The sequence below is a fragment of the Astyanax mexicanus genome, chromosome 3, assembly GCF_023375975.1.
Source record: "Astyanax mexicanus isolate ESR-SI-001 chromosome 3, AstMex3_surface, whole genome shotgun sequence".
Taxonomy (NCBI): Eukaryota; Metazoa; Chordata; class Actinopteri; order Characiformes; family Acestrorhamphidae; genus Astyanax; species Astyanax mexicanus.
In genome coordinates, this window is record NC_064410.1 from 32,806,925 (window position 1) to 32,830,007 (window position 23,083).

A 23,083-nucleotide genomic window follows, 5' to 3' on the forward strand; every position below is an offset into this window, starting at 1 on the left:
ATATAGATATTTGGAGTGCATTATTAGTATCAGGTTATTCTGGATCATTGACTTCTGTTACAAATCAGATTTTTTTTTTTTTTTTTTGTATTTCTTAATATCTCAGTAAGGGATGTGCCATATCATATCGTATGCAATAATAGCATTTATTTTTTTGTTCCAGTAGTGTATTCTTGAAAAAAATAATCAGCGTTTTGTCATATCACCAAGCGTATTGTTATCGCAAAAATACCATGGAGTATCGTGATATTATTTTAGGGCCATATCTCCCACCATAAGTCCACAAACTTATTGCCGTGGATGTGATTACCAACAACAGTATGTGCTAACATACTGCAAAACATTTTTGTTTATGAGGAGAATAAATATCTACAGTACATTTTCATTTTGTGGTGAATTAAATCATTAACAGATAAAAGAAACAATAGATGAATTACAAACCACACAAACACCGCATTGACACACTGGGGTTATAGGGGGTGGACAAAGTAACGGAAACACAACAGTATCACTGAAATTAGGTTGAGGGTTGGTGTCTGAGTTCTCTCTGTCGGCCGATAGAAGGCGCCAGATTTTTACACCAGTGCCGCGTTCAACTCCCTCCAGAATTTTAGTTTTACCGGCAGTTTTACTAGCGGGCTAAACCATCCCAGAACAAGTTAGATTACATACATTAACTAAAAGACATTTCAGTTATCTTAAATAACTTACATTTATTGATTCCAGGAGGATTTTTTCTTTACAGCAGCACATCAGGTCACAAGTATACATGTCACCCAAAAATACTACCTATAGAAAGGTATAAAAAGATGTTTCCAGTTAGATATTATTAAGTGAGTAGTAACAGTCATACTCATTACAATTATGTAACTGGGCAGCAAAAAATAATGATCTGCCTTTACAGAAACAGGAATTAGTGGCATTTAAAATGACCAATATGTATGGTAAATTTCTGCACAGTAAGGATTGTTTGTGTGAATCTTTAAATGGTCTGATTTAGATGAGCATTAAAATGAAAAATGTACAGTACGTTAGTTGTAGACTGTACAGCAGAGTTGCAGTAATAAGTCAATATAATAAATAATATTTTTATATTTTTGGGTCATTTAAACTTAAAATAAGCTCCAAATGTTTTTTTTCTGATCATTGTGTCCAAGTATACAATATGAAATCAGAGATTGTTTTTCTTGATTCACGTCTTACTTTAATGACTTTGAGATTATTTTAAGAAATGTTACTAAAAACAATTACTAGCCCATTGGCAGTTTTTTTTTGTTGCTTGAAATAAGCATTGTATAGTTTTTGCCAGTTTTTGCAGTGTTCACACTCCGTTTCTGTTGTTATGTTGTACCCACAGGAAGGCCTAAACTTATAGACTAAACTAAAAAATAATTGACAGATTAATCGACTACCAAAATAATTTTGAGTGGCAGCTCTACTTTACACTAAGCTTTAATGACTAGGATATAATTTTAGTGCCAGTATATAGTGCTATAATTCACCACTCAGAAAAAGTAGCTATTGTTAAAAAGATGCATAACGCCACTAAATGCACTGTGATAAATGTATTGAATTACAAAAGCGTGTTGTATAATGTGCCATCACCTGTAGAGCTAGATAATACACCGAGCTCAGACACAGGATCTGTTCCGAATAAGAAGAAACAGATCTTTTTGTATTGAACATCATAGCTGTTTTTTTTTTTTTTTTTTTTTTTTTTTTACAAAATGTGCTTTTGTGTTTATTATTGTCTTTTTCATTTTTTATCATCCAAATCTGATCTCTTTTTAATGGATATTCATACTAATAATAAATAACAAGAAAAGTCATGAAGGTGTTAAAACATCATTGTTTTCTACCTGTTTTACATGTTAAATCCTTTATGCCGATATGAATGTGGATTTAATTTTTTTTTTAACTGTAACCGATAGATGGCGCAGGTGTGAACGTTCCCCCCCTCACTCACTCACTCCCTCCGTGCAGCTCTTGAACGCGGCTCCGCCTCGGTGTTCCGTCAGAGTATGTCGCCGCCGGAAAGTGCTTCTTGTCGTTTGCGATTTTTGACATAACACCGTTACCAGGCTAACGCCAAGAATCAGCTCCAGCCCGCGGCAGGAGGTCATCCAGGTGAGGACAGCAGTCCGCCGCGTGAAGAGGAAGGATGGCAGGAGAGACGATCCGCACGGTAAAGCTCTGACTTTATAAAACCGCGAGTTTAATTAGGTTTTATTCACTTAGTTTAAAGAGAGTCCACTGAGCACTCTGTCCAGCGGGCTAGGCTAAGCTAACTAACCTGGGTTAACTCTATAGAACCTAACCTACAGTAGAGTGACCTTCCCTCCGGCTGATTTAAAATAGACTGGTTTATATAAATTTACCCTGTTCCCCTGTTAGCCCGCGTGTGGTGTTTATCCCCATGTTTAAGACCCAGCGAGGAACGATTGCACAAGCAGCAAAGCAGATGATGTGATTAAAGCAGCTGAACTGATCTAATTTAGAAGCTCAGGATCATTAATGGACCACTGTTCTTCATTTTACCAAGGTTTTACTGAGATTTTCTTCTGAGCTTCAGGACATAGCCCTCTGTTTTTCCACTACAATCAAGCAAGTTTTTGTTACTGTGGCTTTAAGACTGACATATTCAAATGAGCACTATTCTGATTTGCTGCCTTATTTGTGAAGCAGTGCGGTGTGACATTACCTACAGTATAACTTTAGCCTAAATAGGTAGGGCAGTACTCCTGTGTGCTGATGCTGAATGACAAATTGTTCCACTTTTTGGGAACCTACTTTGAAACAGTAACCTACTTTCTTGAGGAAAAAAGCCAAGAGTAAGGTTTTGTAAATGAAGAAATCAGTCAAATATTAAATATGGGAAAAATGAATACAAAATGTTAACATAACACATAATTTAAAACAAAATCTTTTTATGGATAACAAAAACAGCCCATTAGTCTGCTGGTTGTGCCACGAGCACAGAGCCAATCTAAAAAGCTCCCCCTGATTTGGAGATCTGTGCAAATGCAGTAGCCAGAGCAAGTCATAAATCAGGGCTGGGTTACAACAGTTTTAAATAAGTTCCTCCTTAAATGTGTGTGTGTGTGTGTGTGTGTGTGAGATCTTTATTATGTCCTTAAGGTACACTAGTTAATTTTAAACTAATCCCACGGCCGAGCGGAGCCGTGAACCCCCCAGCATTGACAACATTTCTTTTAGCTAAAATAACGCTACTAAACTCCTACCTCAGACTTGGTGATTCAGTGCTTGGTCAAATTAATCACACTGAAGACCCAGAAGCGTATGGTAACTTGTCAAACTGTGCTTTCCTAGTGTATATTTACAGTCATATGAAAAAGTTTGGGCACCCCTATTAATCTTAATCATTTTTAGTTCTAAATATTTGGGTGTTTGCAACAGCCATTTCAGTTTGATATATCTAGTAACTGATGGACACCGTAATATTTCAGGATTAAAATGAGGTTTATTGTACTAACAGAAAATGTGCAATATGCATTAAACCAAAATTTGACCGGTGCAAAAGTATGGGCACCCTTATCATTGTATTGATTGAATACTCCTAACTACTTTTTACTGACTTACTGAAGCACAAAATTGGTTTGGTAACCTCTTTGAGCTTTGAACTTCATAGCCAGGTGTATCCAATCATCAGAAAAGGTATTTAAGGTGGCCAATTGCAAGTTGTTCTCCTATTTGAGTCTCTTCTAAAGAGTGGCATCATGGGCTCATCAAAACAACTCTCAAATGATCTAAAAACAAAGATTGTTCAACATAGTTGTTCAGGGGAAGGATACAAAAAGTTGTCTCAGAGATTTAACCTGTCAGTTTCCACTGTGAGGAACATAGTAAGGAAATGGAAGACCACAGGGACAGTTCTTGTTAAGCCCAGAAGTGGCAGGCCAAGAAAAATATCAGAAAGGCAGAGAAGAAGAATGGTGAGAACAGTCAAGGACAATACACAGACCACCTCCAAAGAGCTGCAGAATTGTCTTGCTGCAGATGGTGTCACTGATGCTTCCTATATTTAAATTGATTTTAACATAAAGGTCTCAAAGTAGTAGTTTCTTGATGGTCGCACCACACAATATTCTATAAAATGGAGATTAACGGACAAATTTTGTGTGTATATTACGGTGGAAATAAAATTTATAAAATGCTTTGCAATTTTGTACAGGACTAATAAACACTTTGAAAATCATGCCGAAAAGGGCAAAAATATAAAATATATAGGTTAGGAGTAATTTTAAAGAAGTTATCAAAACAATAGTCATGGTGGGACGGTCGCACCACATGATATTTTGACACTTTAAATAACCAAAACTTTCTGATGAACTAATTATTTTTAATAAGTAAAAGTAAGTACAAATGCGAGAGAGACAACATATCTATGACAACTTTTTATGCATTTAAACCTTTTTTTAATTGAAAAAAAAAATAGTTGGACACAAAATTTAGGCGGGGGCGGGACAGTGGCGCAGTGGGTAGCACTTCCGCCTCACAGCAAGACGGCCTGGGTTTGATTCTCGGCTGGGGCAACCCTGGTCTTTCTGTGTGGAGTTTGCACGTTCTCCCCGTGTCTGCGTGGGTTTCCTCCGGGTTCTCCGGTTTCCTCCCACTGTCCAAAGACGGCACGTTCAGAATTAGAACTTGATTGAAATTGCCCCTTAGGTGTGAGTGTGTGAGTGAATGTGTCTGTTTTTCTGTCTGTGTCTGTCTGCCCTGCGATGGATTGGAGGCCTGTCCAGGGTGTATCCTGCCTTCCGCCCGATGCCTGCTGGGATAGGCTCCAGCCCCCCCTGCGACCCTTCACGGATAAAGCGGTTGACAATGAGATGAGATGAGACAAAATTTAGGCGTCACGTCATTGACCCACATACACGATTTAATGCAATTACTGCAATAAAGGAAAAAAAAAACATGAAGGTGCCATTCCAGAAAAACGAGTATTTTAATCTTTGATTTAAAAGTATCTAAAGTCAGGGCTTTTCTAACGTTTTCATTCAGTTACTTCTGTTTAAGAGGGGCATATAGGCAGGACTAACTACAATAGCACATATGTGTTTAAACTGTTAATGTAGTATTTTGTAAAATACTTATACACATTCAGCTTCACCGCTGTTCAAGTTTAAATCATGCTACGTTTAACCGGTAGCAACGCAGTTTCCACCTTCTTTTGACAGATCTGTTAAGGTGATTGGCTGCAGTAAAAAATGATGGACAGCTTGGTCTGGCTGATGATTGGCTTAATAAAAAGTGATTGACAGCGAAAGTGTAGTATCTGATTGGCTGCAGTCGAAAATGATTGACACAGGCTCCACCTTTTAGCCGTGCCCACTGGGGGCTCTGGTCTGCAGCAATACATAGATGTAAAATTTGCTTTGCAAATTCTTGGGACTAGCCTGTTTAGCCTCTCTAACGGCTGCCTAAAATTAGCTCGCAAGCTAACATTACCTCTCAGCCTGGAAAGAAAGCCTCCTGTCCTTGTCCTCAAGGATGTGGTTTTGCCATTAACGAGAAGGACCAACATGACGCATGTTCAGTCTGCCTGGGAATCGTCCATGCTAGGAGGGCCCTGGTCCAACCTGATGCATGTGCGCTCTGTCGCCAGCTCAGGCGATCAACCCTCAAACGCCGTGTGATGTTAATTCAGAAAGTTCTCAGACAAGCAGCGGTGGCACGCGAGTATCCCCTGATCTCCGGAAAGACTGGGCCGTCCAGTTTGGACGTCGAGAAAGCCGAGTACGAAGGGGAACCTTGCCTTAACTGGGCTGAGCACATGGAGAGTCTGGAGATGTGTGAGTGGATTTGCCGTCGCTGACTCTCCCGTGTCAGCCGCAGCTCTCCGAGCCTGCAGCCGAGCTAGAGGACGACGACCCGTTCGGTCTCGGTGTAGACGAGCTCGATTTCTCAGAAGACGAGCAGGAGGAGCTGCAGGGTCTGCCAGCCCCAACGGCTGCGGATGGTAAACAGGCATGCGGTGCAAAAGCTGGATGTGGAGTGGCCTGCCCCTCATATGTCCAAAAAAGCAACCAGATTTGTGGGATTCTTCCTTCCCCCAGCACCACAAGTGGTGGTCTCCCACTTTTCCCCGACTTCATGACCAAGCTCACGTCGTTATGGGCTAAACTGCTGTCAACCCGCACCGCGGTGCCTGGTTATGCGCAGTTTCTCGAGCTGGAAGGGGCAGGTGAGGCGGGGCTGCAAAACCCCCCTCCTATGGAGCCTTCGCTGGCAGCGTACCTGGCTCAATCTCATAATCAGGGAGTTGCGGGACCAGCCGTGCTTTCCCTCCAAGCACTGCCGCTTCTCCTTCTCCCAGCTGGACAAGGTTTACCGCACACAGGTGGGCACGGCCAGAGCGATGAGTTCATTTATTCTCCACCAGACTTACCAGGCGATGTGTCTAGCCAAACTCGGAGACCAGCTACCCGCGGACAGCCCGCTAACAGCTCTGCTGAATGAGGTTAGAATTGCCTCGGATTACATCCTGTGCATGTCTCGCTGTGCGGCTCTTTCGCTGGGCAGAGGAATGGCATCAACTATTGTGGCACAGCGCCACTTGTGGCTAACGCTGTCCGACATGCCAGATAGGGACCGGGCGACTTATTTGGACGAGCCGGTCTCCTCGGCAGGTCTGTTTGGCCAGTCACTCGAAGCCATTCAAGCTAAGTTCGAGCTGAGGAAAAAGCAGACGGAGGCTTTGCGATCTATTCTGCCCAGATGGGAGCTGAAGCAAAAGCCGCAGCCGACTGCCCGCAAGCCCGGGGAATCCCCGCCTAAGCAGCAGCAGCCTAAACAAACTCCACACCACACAGCCTGGAGCAAAGGTCCTCCTCCCGGACACCTAAAAGACTCCACAGTGAGGAAGACGAAGCCTGACTCATCCTAGCTCACAGAGAAGGGGGGGTGAGGTCTCCGCTGGTCGGAGACATCACAGTTTCTCCCCTAAAGCCACCAAAGAGGTGCAGTTTTTCCCTTGTTCCGGGGCCGAGTTCAAAAAGGGCATGTTCACAAAGCAGCTGTTCTCTGTAAGTAGGTGTGTTCAAGCATTCTCACAGCCCAGTCACAGTACTCAGGGGTGGGAGGGGTATGTTCCCAGTGCCCAATGTTCTCAAGCCCACAATGTGAGTGCTTTCTTACATGCTTTTGAAAGTGCAAAAAGTGCATTAATAAAGTTACATTCTGTAACTCAGGGCGAAATAAAAGTGTACAGTCCACAAAAAAATGTGTTGCAATCCCAAATTCAGCCACAGGAGGGCTCCGTCCCCCCCACGAGTGGCACGGCATCTCAGCCGGCTCGCTGCACATGCAGCAGATTGGCGCGCATGCGCAGTCTCGCCCTGGGTAGATCGGACTGTTGCCATGCATTACCGTTTGCAGTTTCGAAAGCCCCCCCCTTTTACAGCATGGTGTACACGCAGGTGTCACTAAATGCTGCAGCGGTGCTCAGAGAGGAGATAAAAACTCTGGTACAGCTGTTATTTTGTGGTGCCAAAGAGGGGAGGGGGTTCACGTCCAATTATGGATTTAAGAATGTTAAACAAGCATTTAAGAGTTTTCAAATTCAAAATGCTAACACTTCGCTAGTTTCTTCGCGTGGTCGGCCCGGGGGATTGGTTCACGTGTTTAGATCTCACGGATGCATATTTTCACATTGCAGTCCATCCAGATCACAGATAGTATCTCAGATTCGTCTTCGAGGCCGTGGCTTATGAGTGGCTCGTTCTCCCGTTCTGGCTTTCTCTGGCCCTGCGCACTTTTACAAAGTGTGTGGAAGCATCTCACGCTCCTCTGCGGATGCGAGGAGTGCGAGTGCTTTCTTATCTAGACGACCTGGCTCTAATTGGGCGGTCCAAGGACGAAGCTTTAGCGCACACGGGAGCTGTGTAATCCCATATTCAGCGGCTGGGCTTCTCGGTCAATTTAAAAAAGATCTCTCTGATTTCCAGCCAAAAGCTGTCGTTTCTGGGGTTGGAAATATGCTCTCTCACCAGCCAAGCACGTTTGTCAGAGCGCAGAATATGTGCGTTCCGTGACTGCCTTGCGCAGTTTCAGCTGGCGCACAGTCTGCTAGTCAGAACAGACAACACCACTGTGGTGTCTTACATAAACAGGCAGGGGGGCACGCGGTCACTCACGCTTCTGAAGCTGTCCCACTCCCTTCTAATGTGGAGCAGTTTTCACCTACTTTGACTCAGGGCGACACATGTGCCAGGCCGCCTGAACTTGGGGGCGGATCTCCTCTCCAGGGGAGTTCCTCCAAATCGAGAATGGAGACTCAGTCCCCAGGTGGTAGAACAGATCTGTGATCGGTTTGGCAGGGCCAGCGTAGATTTTGTTCACCCCCGGCCAAAGCTGTGGTGTCTCCATGCCTTCCCGCAGAAAGGTCTGACTTGATGGCCAGTGGTTTGCCCTCTAATGTTGTGGCTACCATTCAGTGTGCTAGGGCCTCTTCTACAAGAGGTTTGTATGCTTATAAATGGCGCGCATTTAAGCACTGGTGTCAGGGAAGAAATTCGATTCCCTTCCAATGTTCCATTGTTGATGTTTTGACGTTCCTTCAGGAGTTGCTGGAGCGTGGGCTCTCATTCTCAACAATAAATGTCTATTTGGTGGCTATATCAACCTGTCATGTTGTTTTTTGGGGGTTGTAAAACATGATTAAAAGTACTTACCTTTGATGGATAGCACACCTCCGTTCTTCCACAGCGTTCGGAGATCCAGAAATTTTAACAGTTTGTCCAAACACCCTTCAGACTGGGTGACACTTCGCTTTTCACACCGTTATCTAGCTTAAAGTAGCTCCACACCTTGTTGCTAGAATCCAGAGAGCCCTACATTTAAAATAAGGCATTAACAACTTAAAAAGTGCACAATAAGCTTATTAAAAACCACTGTTTAAATCCTATAACGCTAGCTTCAGCTACGAGCGCAGGCATTACTCCTGACGCCAGCTGCAATGCTATGTGGAGTCTATACAGCTTCTTGTGCACTTTTTAAGTTATTAATGCCTAATTGTTTAATCGTTTTAAATGTCAGGGCTTTCCTGATTGTAGCAAGGAGGTGTGGAGCTACTTTGAGGCTAAATAACGGTGGAAAAGGCAATTTATCGGGCCAAATTATGCCCCATGTCACCCAGTCTGAAGGGTGTTTGGGCAAACTGTTAAAATTTTTGGGTCTCAGAATGCTGTGGGAGAAAAGTAGAGGTGTGCCAAAAAATCGATTCACATAAGAATCTTGATTCTCATTTACTACGATTCAGAATCGATTTAAAATGTCCCAAAATCGATTCTGAGGGGCGGGTTTTAGACTGATTTTGGGCTGGGTATTTTTGTTGGACCTGGCAACCCTGGGGATAGCGCTTGTCCTTTCAAACGGAGATCTTCCAGACACACACAGAGCGTAGGTGTTTGAGAATCACCGGTAAGATGGCAGAACAAGCACTATATTACATTAGATTAACGTGTAGTTTCAATGTTTTATGGCAGAATGCTTCATAACAAGCATAAAAAAGATCGCTAGTAGTTAGTTTCAGTAACTGTTAGCTAGCTAACTAGCTAACTTTCCAGTTCCACCTTAAATAACGCTACAGGTGGCAGCGGGCTGCAGCATTTAAGGCGGAACGGAAAAATACAATAAGCTAATCAGAGCTAATTTCAGCTCCTCATCACAGAGGAATTAAGGAATGGACCATATGAATTAATTTCTCCACCTCCTGCCCCCTTTCTGAAGAAATACAACGACCTTAAATTAACTAGTTAATCAGCAGCTGCTCCTGAACTTTAGCGCTCCACTGCTATCATCACATCAGCCCAGCAGCGTCACCTACACACCACCGCTAGTAGCCTGGTAATAAAGCAGTGTTATTTATTATTTATTTATTGTTCATTAACGTCATTGTGATATCCCAGTGATTCCTCTGTCACTGAGGACCCACATTCCTGCACATTTTATTGTTTTTGTAACACATTACTTGCTCCAGGACCAGTGTATATTATGGAGGGTTTTTTTTCAATAAGATTCATAAGCCAGAAGCAGAAATTTTTATAATTCAAATCGTTTTGAATCAAAAATCGATTTTGAATCGAATCGTGGCCCCCAAAATCGGAATCGAATCGAATCGTGAGATAGTAAACGATTCCCACCCCTAGAGAAAAGAGGTGTGCTATTCATCAAAGGTAAGTACTTTATCATGTTTTACTACACCAAAAGTACATTTTACACCGGAGTTCTCCAAAACTAGTAAACCTTAAAATTCATTACCAAACTCAAGGTGTGTCCCAATTATATACCAATTACCAGACATGCATAAGGTTCTAGAGATCCAAACTTAAGTAAAAGTACAATGCTTTATCAAAAAAGTGACTTTAGTGGAAGTTGCAGTGTTCTTAAGGCATCATACTTCAGTAGAAGTACTAAAGTATTCAACATTTTTATACGTAAGTATCACAAGTAGATTATTCTAAAATGCACCACGTGCAAACGCCAACCAGCCACTCAGCACTGGATCTTTGAAGCTCGTGAGAGCGAATCTAAGCCTGTTTTTCGAGCGAGCCTCGGCTCTTTTTCTCTTCCTTTCTGCTCTATTTACGGCAAGTGCCGCTTCCCACTTTTCTGTAAGCGAGGGCGTGCAGCATAGCTGTCTCCTCGACTACTCTTTAAATTCTCTGTTATCTCTCTCTCGAGTCTTGTGGAGCAGAGCGGTGTGCTCTCCTCCGCCGCCCCTCCCTCGAGTCTCTGTCTGTGTGCGTTAGTCGTGGGCGATATGTATCGTTTGCGAAATTATCGTGAATGTTGATTTGACGATGTGCAATTTTGTAATATCGAGTTTTTTTTGTTGTTTTTTTAAATCGCCAAAAATTAATAAACTGCATCGTATTTTAAGGCTGTTATTTATATATTTATACATATACATAATGTAAGTTAAAACAACTGATTAACTAAACTCAGAGTGCGTTGTGTATAAAGTAGAGACCTGCACCCGCTGGACCCAATGCATAGTAGTGCAGCGCAGGGCAAATTTTGAAAGCTCATTGCGGGCGGGTGAGGCAGACGGAAAGTCTCGGAAAGCTAACCTTAGCTGCTCTTCCTTACGTTGTGCTGGTTCTGGTTAAGCTGGTGCTTTGCCAGTCCTTACATTGTTGTTTGTTTATTTCTTTGTTTCTGGGTGATTTATTGTATTTGGTGTCGTCGTCCAGACGCAGTTTATTTTCTTTATTATTTACTTATTTATTGTTTTCCTACTTTTGTGTGAACTTTTTTATTTTTCATCTTTTGCAATTCGTTAGATTATAGTTTCGTTAGTATTTTGGGTTTAGTTTAGTTTGTTTGTTTTCTAATTTTATTTGTTTTTGCGATTTATTATTCATTTATTTTCCTTAAAGAGAGGGCCTTGGCCTGTGTCTTGTGTCTTGGCCTGCAGGCCCTGTTTGCTTTCAGTTGTGTTTGCTTTCAGTTGTGTTTGCTTTATTGTGGCGTTTATTTGTTTGGGTCTGTAGGTGGGTTTTGTTTAGTTACTTCTTTTTTTTTGTTCTAATTGTATACTTTTTAGTTTGTTTTGTGTAAGAATTTATTTGTTATTTTGGTTAAATATTTCTGTTTATTTGAATATTTTGTCATTGCAGCTAGCTTAGTGATGTGTTCAGCTAAGTACATCACTTTTAATTCCTCAAGCCAATGACAAGAACTGCCTTGAGCAGTAACGCGAACGTCGGAATCATGCGGGAATTGCGGGCGGGAGTGGGACTGAAAATCATATTTTTTTGCGGGAGCAGGACTAGAAATGCTGTCCCGCGCAGGTCTCTAGTATTAACACGCCCTGTCCCGCCGGCGGGCCAGAAAAATATCATAATTCATATCTGGCTGTGTTTGAGTAAGTATAGGCTCAATATAGACACCCAATATGCCATTTTAAAGCTAAGGATCTCTACTTTTCAGTCACATTTAGCTGTATTTCGTTTTAGAGCTGAAAGCGTGCGCTAGACGGTCCGGTTTGTGATAAAAACACGCTCTTTGATCCGCCCGGGGTACCTGCAGAACACCCCCCACACCCAAACAGAGCGAATCAGCACCTACCTGAGAGCACTGGCTTCAGAATCCACCCAACCATCAGAAAATCCATCAATCCAGTCCCCAATAATCCCCCTTTATGTCTGAGAAGCGCTCTTATAAATCCGACGCAGATTAAAACTATTGGAAACTCCAGCGCTGTGTTCTGAGACTTTCCCTTTGTTCTGGAGCGATCAAACTGCGCATGCGTGTTACCATGGTAGTTGGGCAGACTGAGAGCCCCCCTCTGCCCCCCTACATTCTGTCAGCCAATCAGGTGGCGAGTTATGTGGGACAGAGTTGAAGCCCGCTCTGAAACCGGACACTCTGAGAGCGCTCCCCCCTCCCTCTGGAAAATCTGCTTCAGCGGGTCTATTCTATAGGGAGAGAACAGGCTGAGAGACCTTCTTTATTGCGAAATAAGTTATAAAATTAATAGTTTTTATTCTTCTAAAGTTTCCAGTCCTTTTCAGAAAGAAAGGACCATCCCAGGTTCAGATCTCTATCATATCTAGGGAGCAGTTTATAATTTTACATGGTGATTTTAAAACTTCTAATAGCAGAATATAGAGCTACTAAAACACTTCATCCACATAAATATATCATTTTATGGATCTAAAAATAAAAAATAGAAATAGAAAATCTGAAAAGCGCCAAAAAACTTCCTGTTTTTTACCATATTTTGAACCTTACATGTTCAATTGAATACTTTTTTTAGAATAGTTTTGTATTTTTTGGAAAATATCGTCAAAATATCGTTATCGCAAAAATCCAAAAAAATATCGAGATATTTTTTTTTTGCCCATATCGCCCACCCCTAGTGTGCGTGTGTGTGTAGCAGCGCCGTGACGCGGCCGCTCTATTTGTTTGGTTCCTCCTTCCTCCGCCCGGTGGAACCACAGTTCCCCCACAAGCACCAAGAGTCCTACCTTTGTTTTAGTTGGGAAGTTGTTCCCTTTATTTCCCTGTAAATAAGGGGCAGCCTCGCTTCCCAGGCGATCCTCTGTTTCTCCCTTACTCGCGCTCGGCGCCATTTATTTTTTTTTTGTCCTCCCGTTTTCGGGTTTTGTTTTGCGCCCGTTTTCGGGTTTTGTTGTCCTTTTTTTTTTTCTTTTGTTGTGTGTATATATATATTTAATATATAATACATATATGATTATAATTATCTTTATAATACTACATGTAATAATTATATCTATTCTTGTTATAATAATAATAATTATACTTATCATTATTATTATTATTATTGTTACCCACCCCTTTACAATTTCTAACGAGTATTGATGCAACTGATAAAAAATTATCTGAGCAAAAGTGTTGAAGAGAAAAAATAATACTCCAGTAGATACAGATACAGTCTTATTGTTCATAAGTACAGTAGTGAAGTAAAAATAATACTTCTATACATATTTCTGCAGTGTTAAACTTTATATAGAATTGACAGAATACATTTGATCAGCTGGGTGTTACAAACACCGCCACCTTTAGCAATCAGGTGAGGTTGTACGCCAGATGGTATCAGTCCAATTGCTGTAGACCAGGTTGCAGGAGTTCACCCTATTGATGGTAAATTCATATAATTTGCCCGGAATCAAATTACTTACAACATATGCTCTGTAAAGCCCACAGTAGATCAACTGGTTGCTTGCATCGTGGTTTTCTGAATCTTGGACCTTGTATTGGATCTCAAACTCTTCGCCTGGCTCGTCCTGCTTCTCTTCCTCCTCCTCCTCAATTCTCCAGTACAGGTAGGCTAATTTCGATAACACGACACAGCGGCCTCTCTCAAAGGTCACTGGCTTCTTGAGTTTTAGCTCCAAAGTAAGCCGCGGAACTACTACAGCCCCGGTGGCCTCGAAGATGAGCTTGTGGCGGTTGTGGACAGGACCAAGCAACAGGGAGTTTTCAAACTCTGCAGCAGTGTCCTCAAGTTCTGATATTTTACGGTCAATGTCGTCTTCTTCATGAACAACGTATCCATGATGGATTTTGTCAGCAATGACTGCAATATCTTCCCTGCTCCTGACAAGCTTTTTGAGGAGCTCTGTCTGATAGGCCAGTTGCACTCTCACTTGGGTCTTGGCGTCATATTTCACCCGCATAAACCTCTGTGTGTCGAGATTCTGTACAGGGACAGATATGGTGGTTTGTGTTTCCAAATCCTTGCCTTTGATTTCGATGTAGAAGGAGCATCTTTGGAATAATTCCTGCCTGTTGAAGTAAGTGCGGATCTGATCTGTGGTCACTCTCGTGTCGAGCAGCTGCCTTATTTTCTCTTCCATGTTGAAGAAAACTGTGACACAAGAGCACAGCAATACATGGTTAATAATATTATTATTGATTTACTAGCCAGTTAGCTATCTGATAACTAGACTACAACTCATCTAACTTACTCGAACTTAGTGTAATGCAGATTAAAAACTTTTCTGACTGATTGAGAGATGTTGCACTGGATGAAATGGAATAATTGAGGCTAATAATTGAGTTATAAAAAGGGCTATAATGTGATTAAACATCTCTGCTGATTTGAATGAAACACTAATGCACTAATAGATATACATTCATTTGCCCACAGCCACAGACTGGACTTTTAAACAAATGTAATGAGAACATTTTCTCAGAAATGTGTTTAAAAAGTATTATCTATAACGGCTGTGTCTACAGGAATAATTCTGTACATAACAAAAGTGTATATCCTCTCATTGAAAAAATAATGCATTAATGAACACAATGCAGAAATTATAGTACTTTCTCTGTAAATGTATATTAAAATGATTAAAATACATTGTTAATATAAAATGGGTGGTGATTTTATGATAATCTTGATAAATAGAATAAATAGATCATATTTTTTCGAGATATGTCAAAGCTATTAGATAGCAATTCCAATCAAACAAACTGTAATTAAATATACCGAAGAAAATATACAAGAAAATACATGTAAAAAAAGCAGAGGTGACTGAAAATGTCATTTTTCAATAATGACTTCTGCTTCTTAAGTCTTAAGTCTATTAAACCTGTTTATTCAAACACAAAACCATTTGGCTAATTTAGTTTAAAGGATTATTGTAGACTTTCTGTAAATCCTATAAACTTCATTTCACTTCTCAAATATCACTGTGTTCATCTGCTAAATGATATATTTAACTGAAAAATTGCTAATCCGAACAACCAATGATCTATAAAGGAAAATCATAAAAATGATCAGTGGTGCCCAAACTGTTTCATATCGCTCTCTGTATATGAGGCAAAATATGTAATTTGGACCACTTTTAGTTGCTGTGTGAATGTAGCCTTAGAGAGAGAATCAAAGACACTCACCTTGCCTTCAGAACGTTCTGCTGACTGAGGCTCAGGGTTCTAAACACCTCCCTTTAGAACCTGCCGGTTACCATGGAGACGCTGCTGAGCTGCCTGTTCTAGAATTCTATGACATCACTGAGGGCATCACACTGCCACCCCAGCCACCATTACATTGTTTATTCAAAGTGCCTAAAACCTTTGCACAGGAGAACATGCCAAGAAACATGAAAACTGTGATTAAAAACCAGGGTTATTCCAACAAATATTGATTTCTGAACACTTAAAACTTTATAACTTGTTTTCTTTGCATTATTTGAGTTCTGAAAGCTCTGCATCATTTTTGTTATTTCAGCCATTTCTCATTTTCTGCAAATGCTCAAAAGGACAATATTTAGAAATGTTGTCCGTAGTTTATAGAATAAAACAACAATGTTAATTTTACTGAAACATATACCTATAATTAGAGTGTGTGTGTGTGTGTGTGTGCGCGCACACTAATGTTAAATAAACTTAAAGCAAAAACTTAAGCATGATGAATAGCCTTAATAGCCCATACAGCTAAATCTAATTTCATTAAATTTTTTCTTAGAATAGAAAAGCAAAAATTTAAAAAGTTTTATTTTACATTTTTAAAAATATGTATAGTTTAAACTATTAAACAATATAGAATAAATACACCACTATACGTATATACTTCAATACATATCTTTGCATTGGTTGTACCCAGCAAAACAAATGTATCCATGATCCATGATGTAGGCATGATTGTGTCTTTTAATAATATAACAAGAAAGTGTCTTAAAACAAAAGTGAAAAGTATAGAGACATGTAATAATTAATACAAGAAAAGAAAAGAAAAAGTGAAACATTTTACAGTCCAAAAATATTGTCAAGTAGCCTGTACAAATGTTATCAATAAGTCTTTATAAATAATACATATTACAGGAAATAAGTAGAAAATATTGGCTAACTAAATAGATATTTTTAAAATGAGAACATTAATTGCCATTATGAAAAAACATTAATCAAATCAAATCAAATTTTTTTGTATAGCGCTTTTTACAACAGGTGTTGGCACAAAGCAGCTTTACAGAAACATGATTACAGGACAAAGAATCAGGCAAAACATTAAACATAGAAAATACAGAATACAGAACCCCCCGTGAGTGCGGAGGCAAGGAAAAACTCCCTCAGAGCTGCAGGAGGAGGAAGAAACCTTGGGAGGACCAAGACTCACATTTAAGGGGGGACCATCCTACCACTGGTCAAACAGCTTTTAAATTAAAATTTAAAAAGTCTTTTATACATCCATATAGGTTTTATGTACTCAGGAGTGTAATAGCGCCACTAATGGCTTGGATGTAAACTGTAGTGGAGAATAAGATGGACGATGAGCAGCTGATCTGTGGTGGTGGTGGAGAAGAGCTGACTTCAGAAACTTCCATCAGTCTGGCCGGACAGGAGACGCGAGAGCCTGAGGGTCCAACATCGGTATCGGGTCAGACAGGTGGGCAGTCAATAACTCGGAGGAAGGCAGAGAGATGGAATTAGTTTTGACTGGATTTATGCAAAACTGAGAATATTAAAACATTATCAGAGTGTGGCAAATGACTCCGGCAGATCTGAATAAAACAGTCTAACTAAAGGCAGAGAGCCAGAAGGTAACATAGACATGGAGGCTCCCTGAAACACTGGCATCCACCCACTCCACCGTCCACAAACCTGAGTGACCGTGTGCAGTGGGAGAACAACAGCACCAGCATCTCAGTTTACCCACAATTCCCTCTGTCCATGAACCCCTGGATCTGCAGCCTTATCTAAAGGAAAAAAACATTAATTACCAAAAGCTAAACTAAACAAGTAAGTTTTCAGTCTAGACTTAAAGATTGAGACTGTGTCTGAGTCCCGAACATATTCGGGGAGATTGTTCCAGAGTTGAGGCGCTTTATAAGAGAAAGCTCTTCCTCCTGCAGAGCTCCTCTGAATTTTAGGAACTACTAAGAAACCAGCACCCTGAGATCTAAGTGATCGTGGTGGTTCATAATAGGAGATGAGGTCTCGTAAATACTCAGGAGTGTTATACGTTAACAGGAGAATTTTATAGTCTATGCGGAATTTGACTGGAAGCCAGTGCAGTGCTGACAGGACTGGACTAATATGGTCAAATTTTCTAGTTTTAGTAAGGACCCTGGCTGCAGCATTTTGAACTAGCTGAAGTTTATTTAAGTTACGGCAGGAACATCCAGACAGTAGCGCATTACAATAATCTAGCCTTGAGGTAATGAAGGCATGGACTATTTTTTCTGCATCATGCAGTGATAGGGCATTTCTTAGCTTGGCAATATTACGGAGGTGTAGAAAAGCTGTTCTAGTAACATTAGATATGTGTTTATCGAATGCTAGATCTGAATCTATAATAACTCCAAGGTTTTTAGCTGCTGAACCAGGTGTGACTGAGAAGTCGGCTAGATTTAGCATTAAGTCTGATAATTTATTTCTAGCAGCTTTGGGGCCTAATAGGAGAACTTCTGTTTTTTCACTATTTAATAGGAGGAAGTTGTGCGACATCCACAATTTCACATCTTTTACACAATCCTCGATTTTCTTTAATCTCACTCTGTCGTCAGGTTTGGCTGATATGAAGAGCTGCGTGTCATCCGCATAACAATGAAAATTTACGTCATGTTTTCTAATAACTTTGCCCAGTGGGAGCATATATAATGTAAATAATAATGGTCCTAAGAAAGTAGAACCACGACTGGAATTTAAACTAGGCTTCCATCCAGCCACTGTACCATCATAGGTGCTTACTCTGCTGAGCCAATGAGTGAAACACGTGTCTCAGGTCTCTTTTAATAAGACTCATTCAGAATAGTGATGTATATATTTTTTATTTTAAACAATATTATAATAGCAAATATGTGTGTCTATTACACTGTCTATTACAATTAATAATTAATTCATAGCAATTATTGTGTGGATATTACTTGCATTTCATTGTTATTCTATTAGTAAGTTATCTTTTTAAAAAAAAAATAATATATTTTGTGAATATAAAATTCACCTAAAATTATAATTAAATAAACTATTCATTTTTCCTTGTGGTCAAATGAACGGTCATCAAAAATCTACAATATATGTTGGAGTTTGATTGAAATTCCTTGCCTAGCTTCCTTTTCAAAGGACTCTGTGGCTCCTTTACAGAAAACACATGCATGACTTATATAAAAAAAATAAACACAAAATAGTATAAACTGAGTAGCATCTATACAAGATTTCATATAGCAGTTCTTTTATTTTGTTATTGAGAACATACCACTGTTTATCCTTTGTTGAGCTGACCATTTAAAGGTTACTAAAGGTATAGATTTAAGAGATAATATTTTCCTAACAAAATGCTATTAAATTTCGTTTTAAGTATATCAACCCCATTTAAAGAAATGATATATTTATTTAAAGAAAAAGAATCTAAAAACATGCAATTTCCTTCGAGCAAGCAAAGAGAACCATTCGGAATAGAATAACATACCCTTTTAAAATCAGTAATTGAACCGATTTTAAAACCAAATTTGTTGCAGAATTCAGAGTAAAATCTAAAACTGTAATTACGTAACTGTTGAAAAAAAATAAACATTACTGTTAAACCAAATATCCATTAACAAGAATTTGCCCTTATGGATAATATATTTATTGTTCCAGGGTAACAGCTCATGAGGTGAGAAAAAATGTTTGTAGATCATCAACCAGTAAGCATCTTCTGTACACTGTTTACTGTATTATATAGAGTATAATTTAAAGAGCTAATATTTATTGCATTTTAGTCATTTAATACCAACCATGTGCAGATCTACTGGGGTGACATAGGGTGGCGGCTGCTGCACTAAAATAAAGCATTGTCGCCCCTGCTGCCACCCCAGAATTAAAAGAAAAGTTATTTTGGTCAATTTGACATTTACGAGAGCGGATTTCCTGCAGTAACTGCAGTAAGGTATAAAGAAATAAATTATAATGAACGCAGGTATAGTTGCTAGTATAGTTGTGATGCTGATTTTTAGCTTATAAAAATCTAAGAGTCTAATCTAATCTAAGAGTGAAGACAAATGTGGGACTCCTAAATAAGTAAATAATTTCTGTATATCACACACAGCCTGACAGTAAAAAAGACAGATGTATATTAATATCGATAGTAATAGTGATAGTAACATTACAGGTGATTAATGTGTTAAATGTTATGCAAAGGAGATAAAGATGCATAATGTATGAACTTAAGACAAGTGTAGAAATAATCATTTGGCAGTGATTAGAAGTTTCCATTGGAAAAGGGACCAAAAGTAAGTTCATAGTCATTTAAAAATTAAAAAGTGACACCATCTGCAGCAAGATGATGCTGCAGCTCTTTGGAGGTGATTTGTGGATTGTCCTTGACTGTTCTCACCATTCTTCTTCTCTGCCTTTCTGATATTTTTCTTGGCCTGCCACTTCTGGGCTTAACAATAACTGTCCCTGTGGTCTTCCATTTCTTTACTATGTTCCTCACAGTGGAAACTGACAGGTTAAATCTCTGAACTTTTTGTATCCTTCCCCTGAACAACTATGTTGAACAATCTTTGTTTTTAGATCATTTGAGAGTTGTTTTGATGAGCCCATGATGCCACTCTTCAGAGGAGATTAGTAGGAGTAGGAGCCTAAACTTGCTATGAAGTTCAAAGCTCAATGAGGTTACCAAAACAATGTTGTGCTTCAGTAAGTCAGTAAAAAGTAGTTAGGAGTATTCCAATCAATAAAATGATAAGGGTGCCCATACTTTTGCACTGGTCAAATTTTGGTTTAATGCATATTGCACATTTTCTGTTAGTACAATAAACCTCATTTCAATCCTGAAATATTACTGTGTCCATCAGTTATTAGATATATCAAACTGAAATGGCTGTTGCAAAAACCCCAAATATTTAGAACTAAAAATGATTAAGATTAATAGGGGTGCCCAAACTTTTTCATATGACTGTAAGTTCTTGGTAAAACGTGAGTCCACCAGAGATCCGATTTAAACCTATAGTTACTTACTCAAGATAGCTACCGTTAACTAGCTGGTGTAAACAGAAGCTGTTAGCTCTTTAGCTGACCAGACAGTGTCAGCTCTGGGGGTTCAGCGGTTTCTGTGGTGCAACAAAGCAATCCAAGGAACTTAAATTTAGAAATGTTTTTAAAGCCTTTTCTAAACAACTGTATGTTCTAATAGCAGACGTTGGACTGTATTCAATAGTGGGGGCTTAGAAAATTCTAAGAAAAATATTATGAAATATATTATATAATTATATATTATATTATATTATGTTCAATGAAAATGAAGTCAAAATCTTCCGCCATGTTGGCGATCCTGAAACCCGAGTCTGCGCAGTAGAGACCAGAGGAGGGAGAAAGACTGTGGAGAGACAGCCTGCTCATTTGAATAACTCCGCCCCTGAGGACTGCCTCGAGGTCACAGGCTGCGGAGCAGAGCTGACGGTCTGTTATTGGTCCCGCCCATAACCAGCCCTTTTACAATAACCACACCTTTTTGAATAGAGCTGAATAACGTTTTTAAAAAACGAATTCTGTGGGGATATAAAAATTTGACAGTATAAGCAGAGGTTACACTAAGTTAGCTGTTGCATTTAAATAAAGAAGGTAAAATTACAGTATATTAGAAAAAAACGTAATTGAAAGTTGTCTGTTTTGCCATTGAAACCTATGGGGATGGGTGGGGTTACACAGCTTTCTGAAACCGAACAGCAGGGGGCGCCCGACCTGTGATGGCTTCACTTTTGAGAGACGATGCTCTGTCCAGCTAGCTATACACAGTCTATGCTGTAAACCCATTATAACCATGATGCATTCTTCCCACTGTTGCTAATTTAAAGGAGGCTCTGACCCAGATCTTTACAAAGCTTCTTTGTGATGGCATTCACTGTAAAAAGCTCTGTACACATCAATGTTATTTAAATTGAATATGCAGAAACATCTGACCACAGCTGTATGATCAGGTTAGAAGCTGAAGGCTGACTGTGGTTAAAGATGTGGCCTTGACACTGGACCCCTTCATGTAACTATAGACAGTCAGTTCCTCAGTTGATACTGATAGTATCTCAAATTGACTAATCTCTGTGGCCTTGGTGTGAACCCCCCACCCCTCTTTGGGGGTTTGTGAAAACACCTACGCCTGATTTGTGGATGAGCTGTTTTTTTTAGCGAGCAGACGGTTGTTATTGTTTTTCTTGTACATGAACAGACTTTTCGTCCTGTAACAGCGTTCCCACATCGCCCTTGAACTCAGCAGTGTTGGAGACATTCTGAGTCATGCAGAACGAAAGTTAGAGAACACCCAAACGCTAAGATACAGAACACTGGTTTCCTGACTTACTAGCAAACACTCATTAGATTGTGTTAGAAGAGACACTCCATCCAGAAAAGAAACTATAAAAATCATGTCATTGCTGATGTAAATGTGAGATTTGCCTGATAAAACTAATGATGCACTGATCTGCTAAGAAACCTAAAGTGAGGAAACTTGGTAGTGTAGTTTTTCAGAGGAACATCTGACAGTCCCCATATTTATAAATAAATCCTTTATTTAGAAATGCACAATTTGTTTATTGTATTTATTTAACACCAGAAGGGCAAAAAGTTTGGGTGACGCTTCATAACTACTGCACTAAAGCTTTTTTATCTGATTTTTAATAGCAGTCTTTCTTTGTGTGTTTTCAGCTACGACTCTGTCACCATCATTTAGCACTGCTCCAGAAATGCTCCAATCACATAGGCCCCCAAATGCTGCTCCGCAGGTCCTTCAGCTCACACAGGTATGACTTTATTGCATTTTGTGAAAAAATCATAAGTGCACCTCTCTTCCTCTTTAAGTTAAATGTAGTGGATCAACCAGTACTTGCTGGTGCTTGTGCTAACTGCATGCCTAGATCATTTTAAACTCAAAAGGCTCTATTTTAGCAATCTATAGGTGAGTTGTCAACCATGCAGCTTGATTTAGGGTGTGTCAGTGTATGTTTGATAAATATGCCTTGCACGGCTTGAAACATGCAAAAGGCATGTAGTAATTCTCTTAATTAATCGTGGGTGTGTTTAAGACATTACGTAATAAACCAATCAGCGTGTCACTTGCCATTCCCTTTAGAAGCCAGGTGTGCTTTGACTTTGGCGGATTGGTATTTTAACGACGCTGCACTTCTGTGCTTCTACATTCTGTGCAACAGAACATCAATTTGTGTAACGAGCAGGGGTGTATGTGCTGAGCACTTGTGTAGCTAAGATTTAGTTTTAATCAGTCAGTTGTGTACTTGTATTTTCTATTACCAAAATAGCAATACGCCAGAAATTTTACTGAACACCCTCACTTCCAGACCTTGCCTGTCGACATAGATATATTCCTAAACTTCGTTGCTATTTTAATGTCGCAGGTGCAAGGTGTGAAAATAGACTGTTTGTGGGGTGTAAGATAGCAATGCGCATCGTGACGCGCCTTGCGCAGAGTGTAACATAGGACCCAAATAGTGCTGGGCAGTATGACCAAAAATGCATATTACCGTATTATGCAAGATTCTGATGGTTTTACAGTATATCACAGTATTTTTTATTATTTATTTATAGTTTTTTTTGTATGACTATGCTTAAATATTGCTTTGTGACCTACCGAACTGGAGTAAATATAATATCAAATATT

The 23,083-nt window shown here is 39.8% G+C and overlaps 1 protein-coding gene across 4 annotated transcripts in view; it reads left to right on the forward strand.

Moving 5' to 3' along the window:
- Nucleotides 1-2,024: 2,024 nt before the first annotated feature.
- The window catches only part of adck5 (aarF domain containing kinase 5), a 35,035-nt gene continuing 13,976 nt past the window's right edge, over nucleotides 2,025-23,083 (forward strand). For 2 of the 4 annotated variants that reach the window (XM_007230811.4, XM_022683050.2), the window contains exons 1-2: nucleotides 2,038-2,185; nucleotides 22,114-22,208. In XM_007230811.4, the coding sequence (XP_007230873.2) occupies nucleotides 2,162-2,185; nucleotides 22,114-22,208 (119 nt within the window). In that variant the 5' untranslated portion in view covers nucleotides 2,038-2,161. Of the gene's footprint in view, nucleotides 2,186-22,113; nucleotides 22,209-23,083 lie in introns of all 4 variants that reach the window. The other 2 variants (XR_007438481.1, XM_015608074.3) reach the window with 2 other exon arrangements.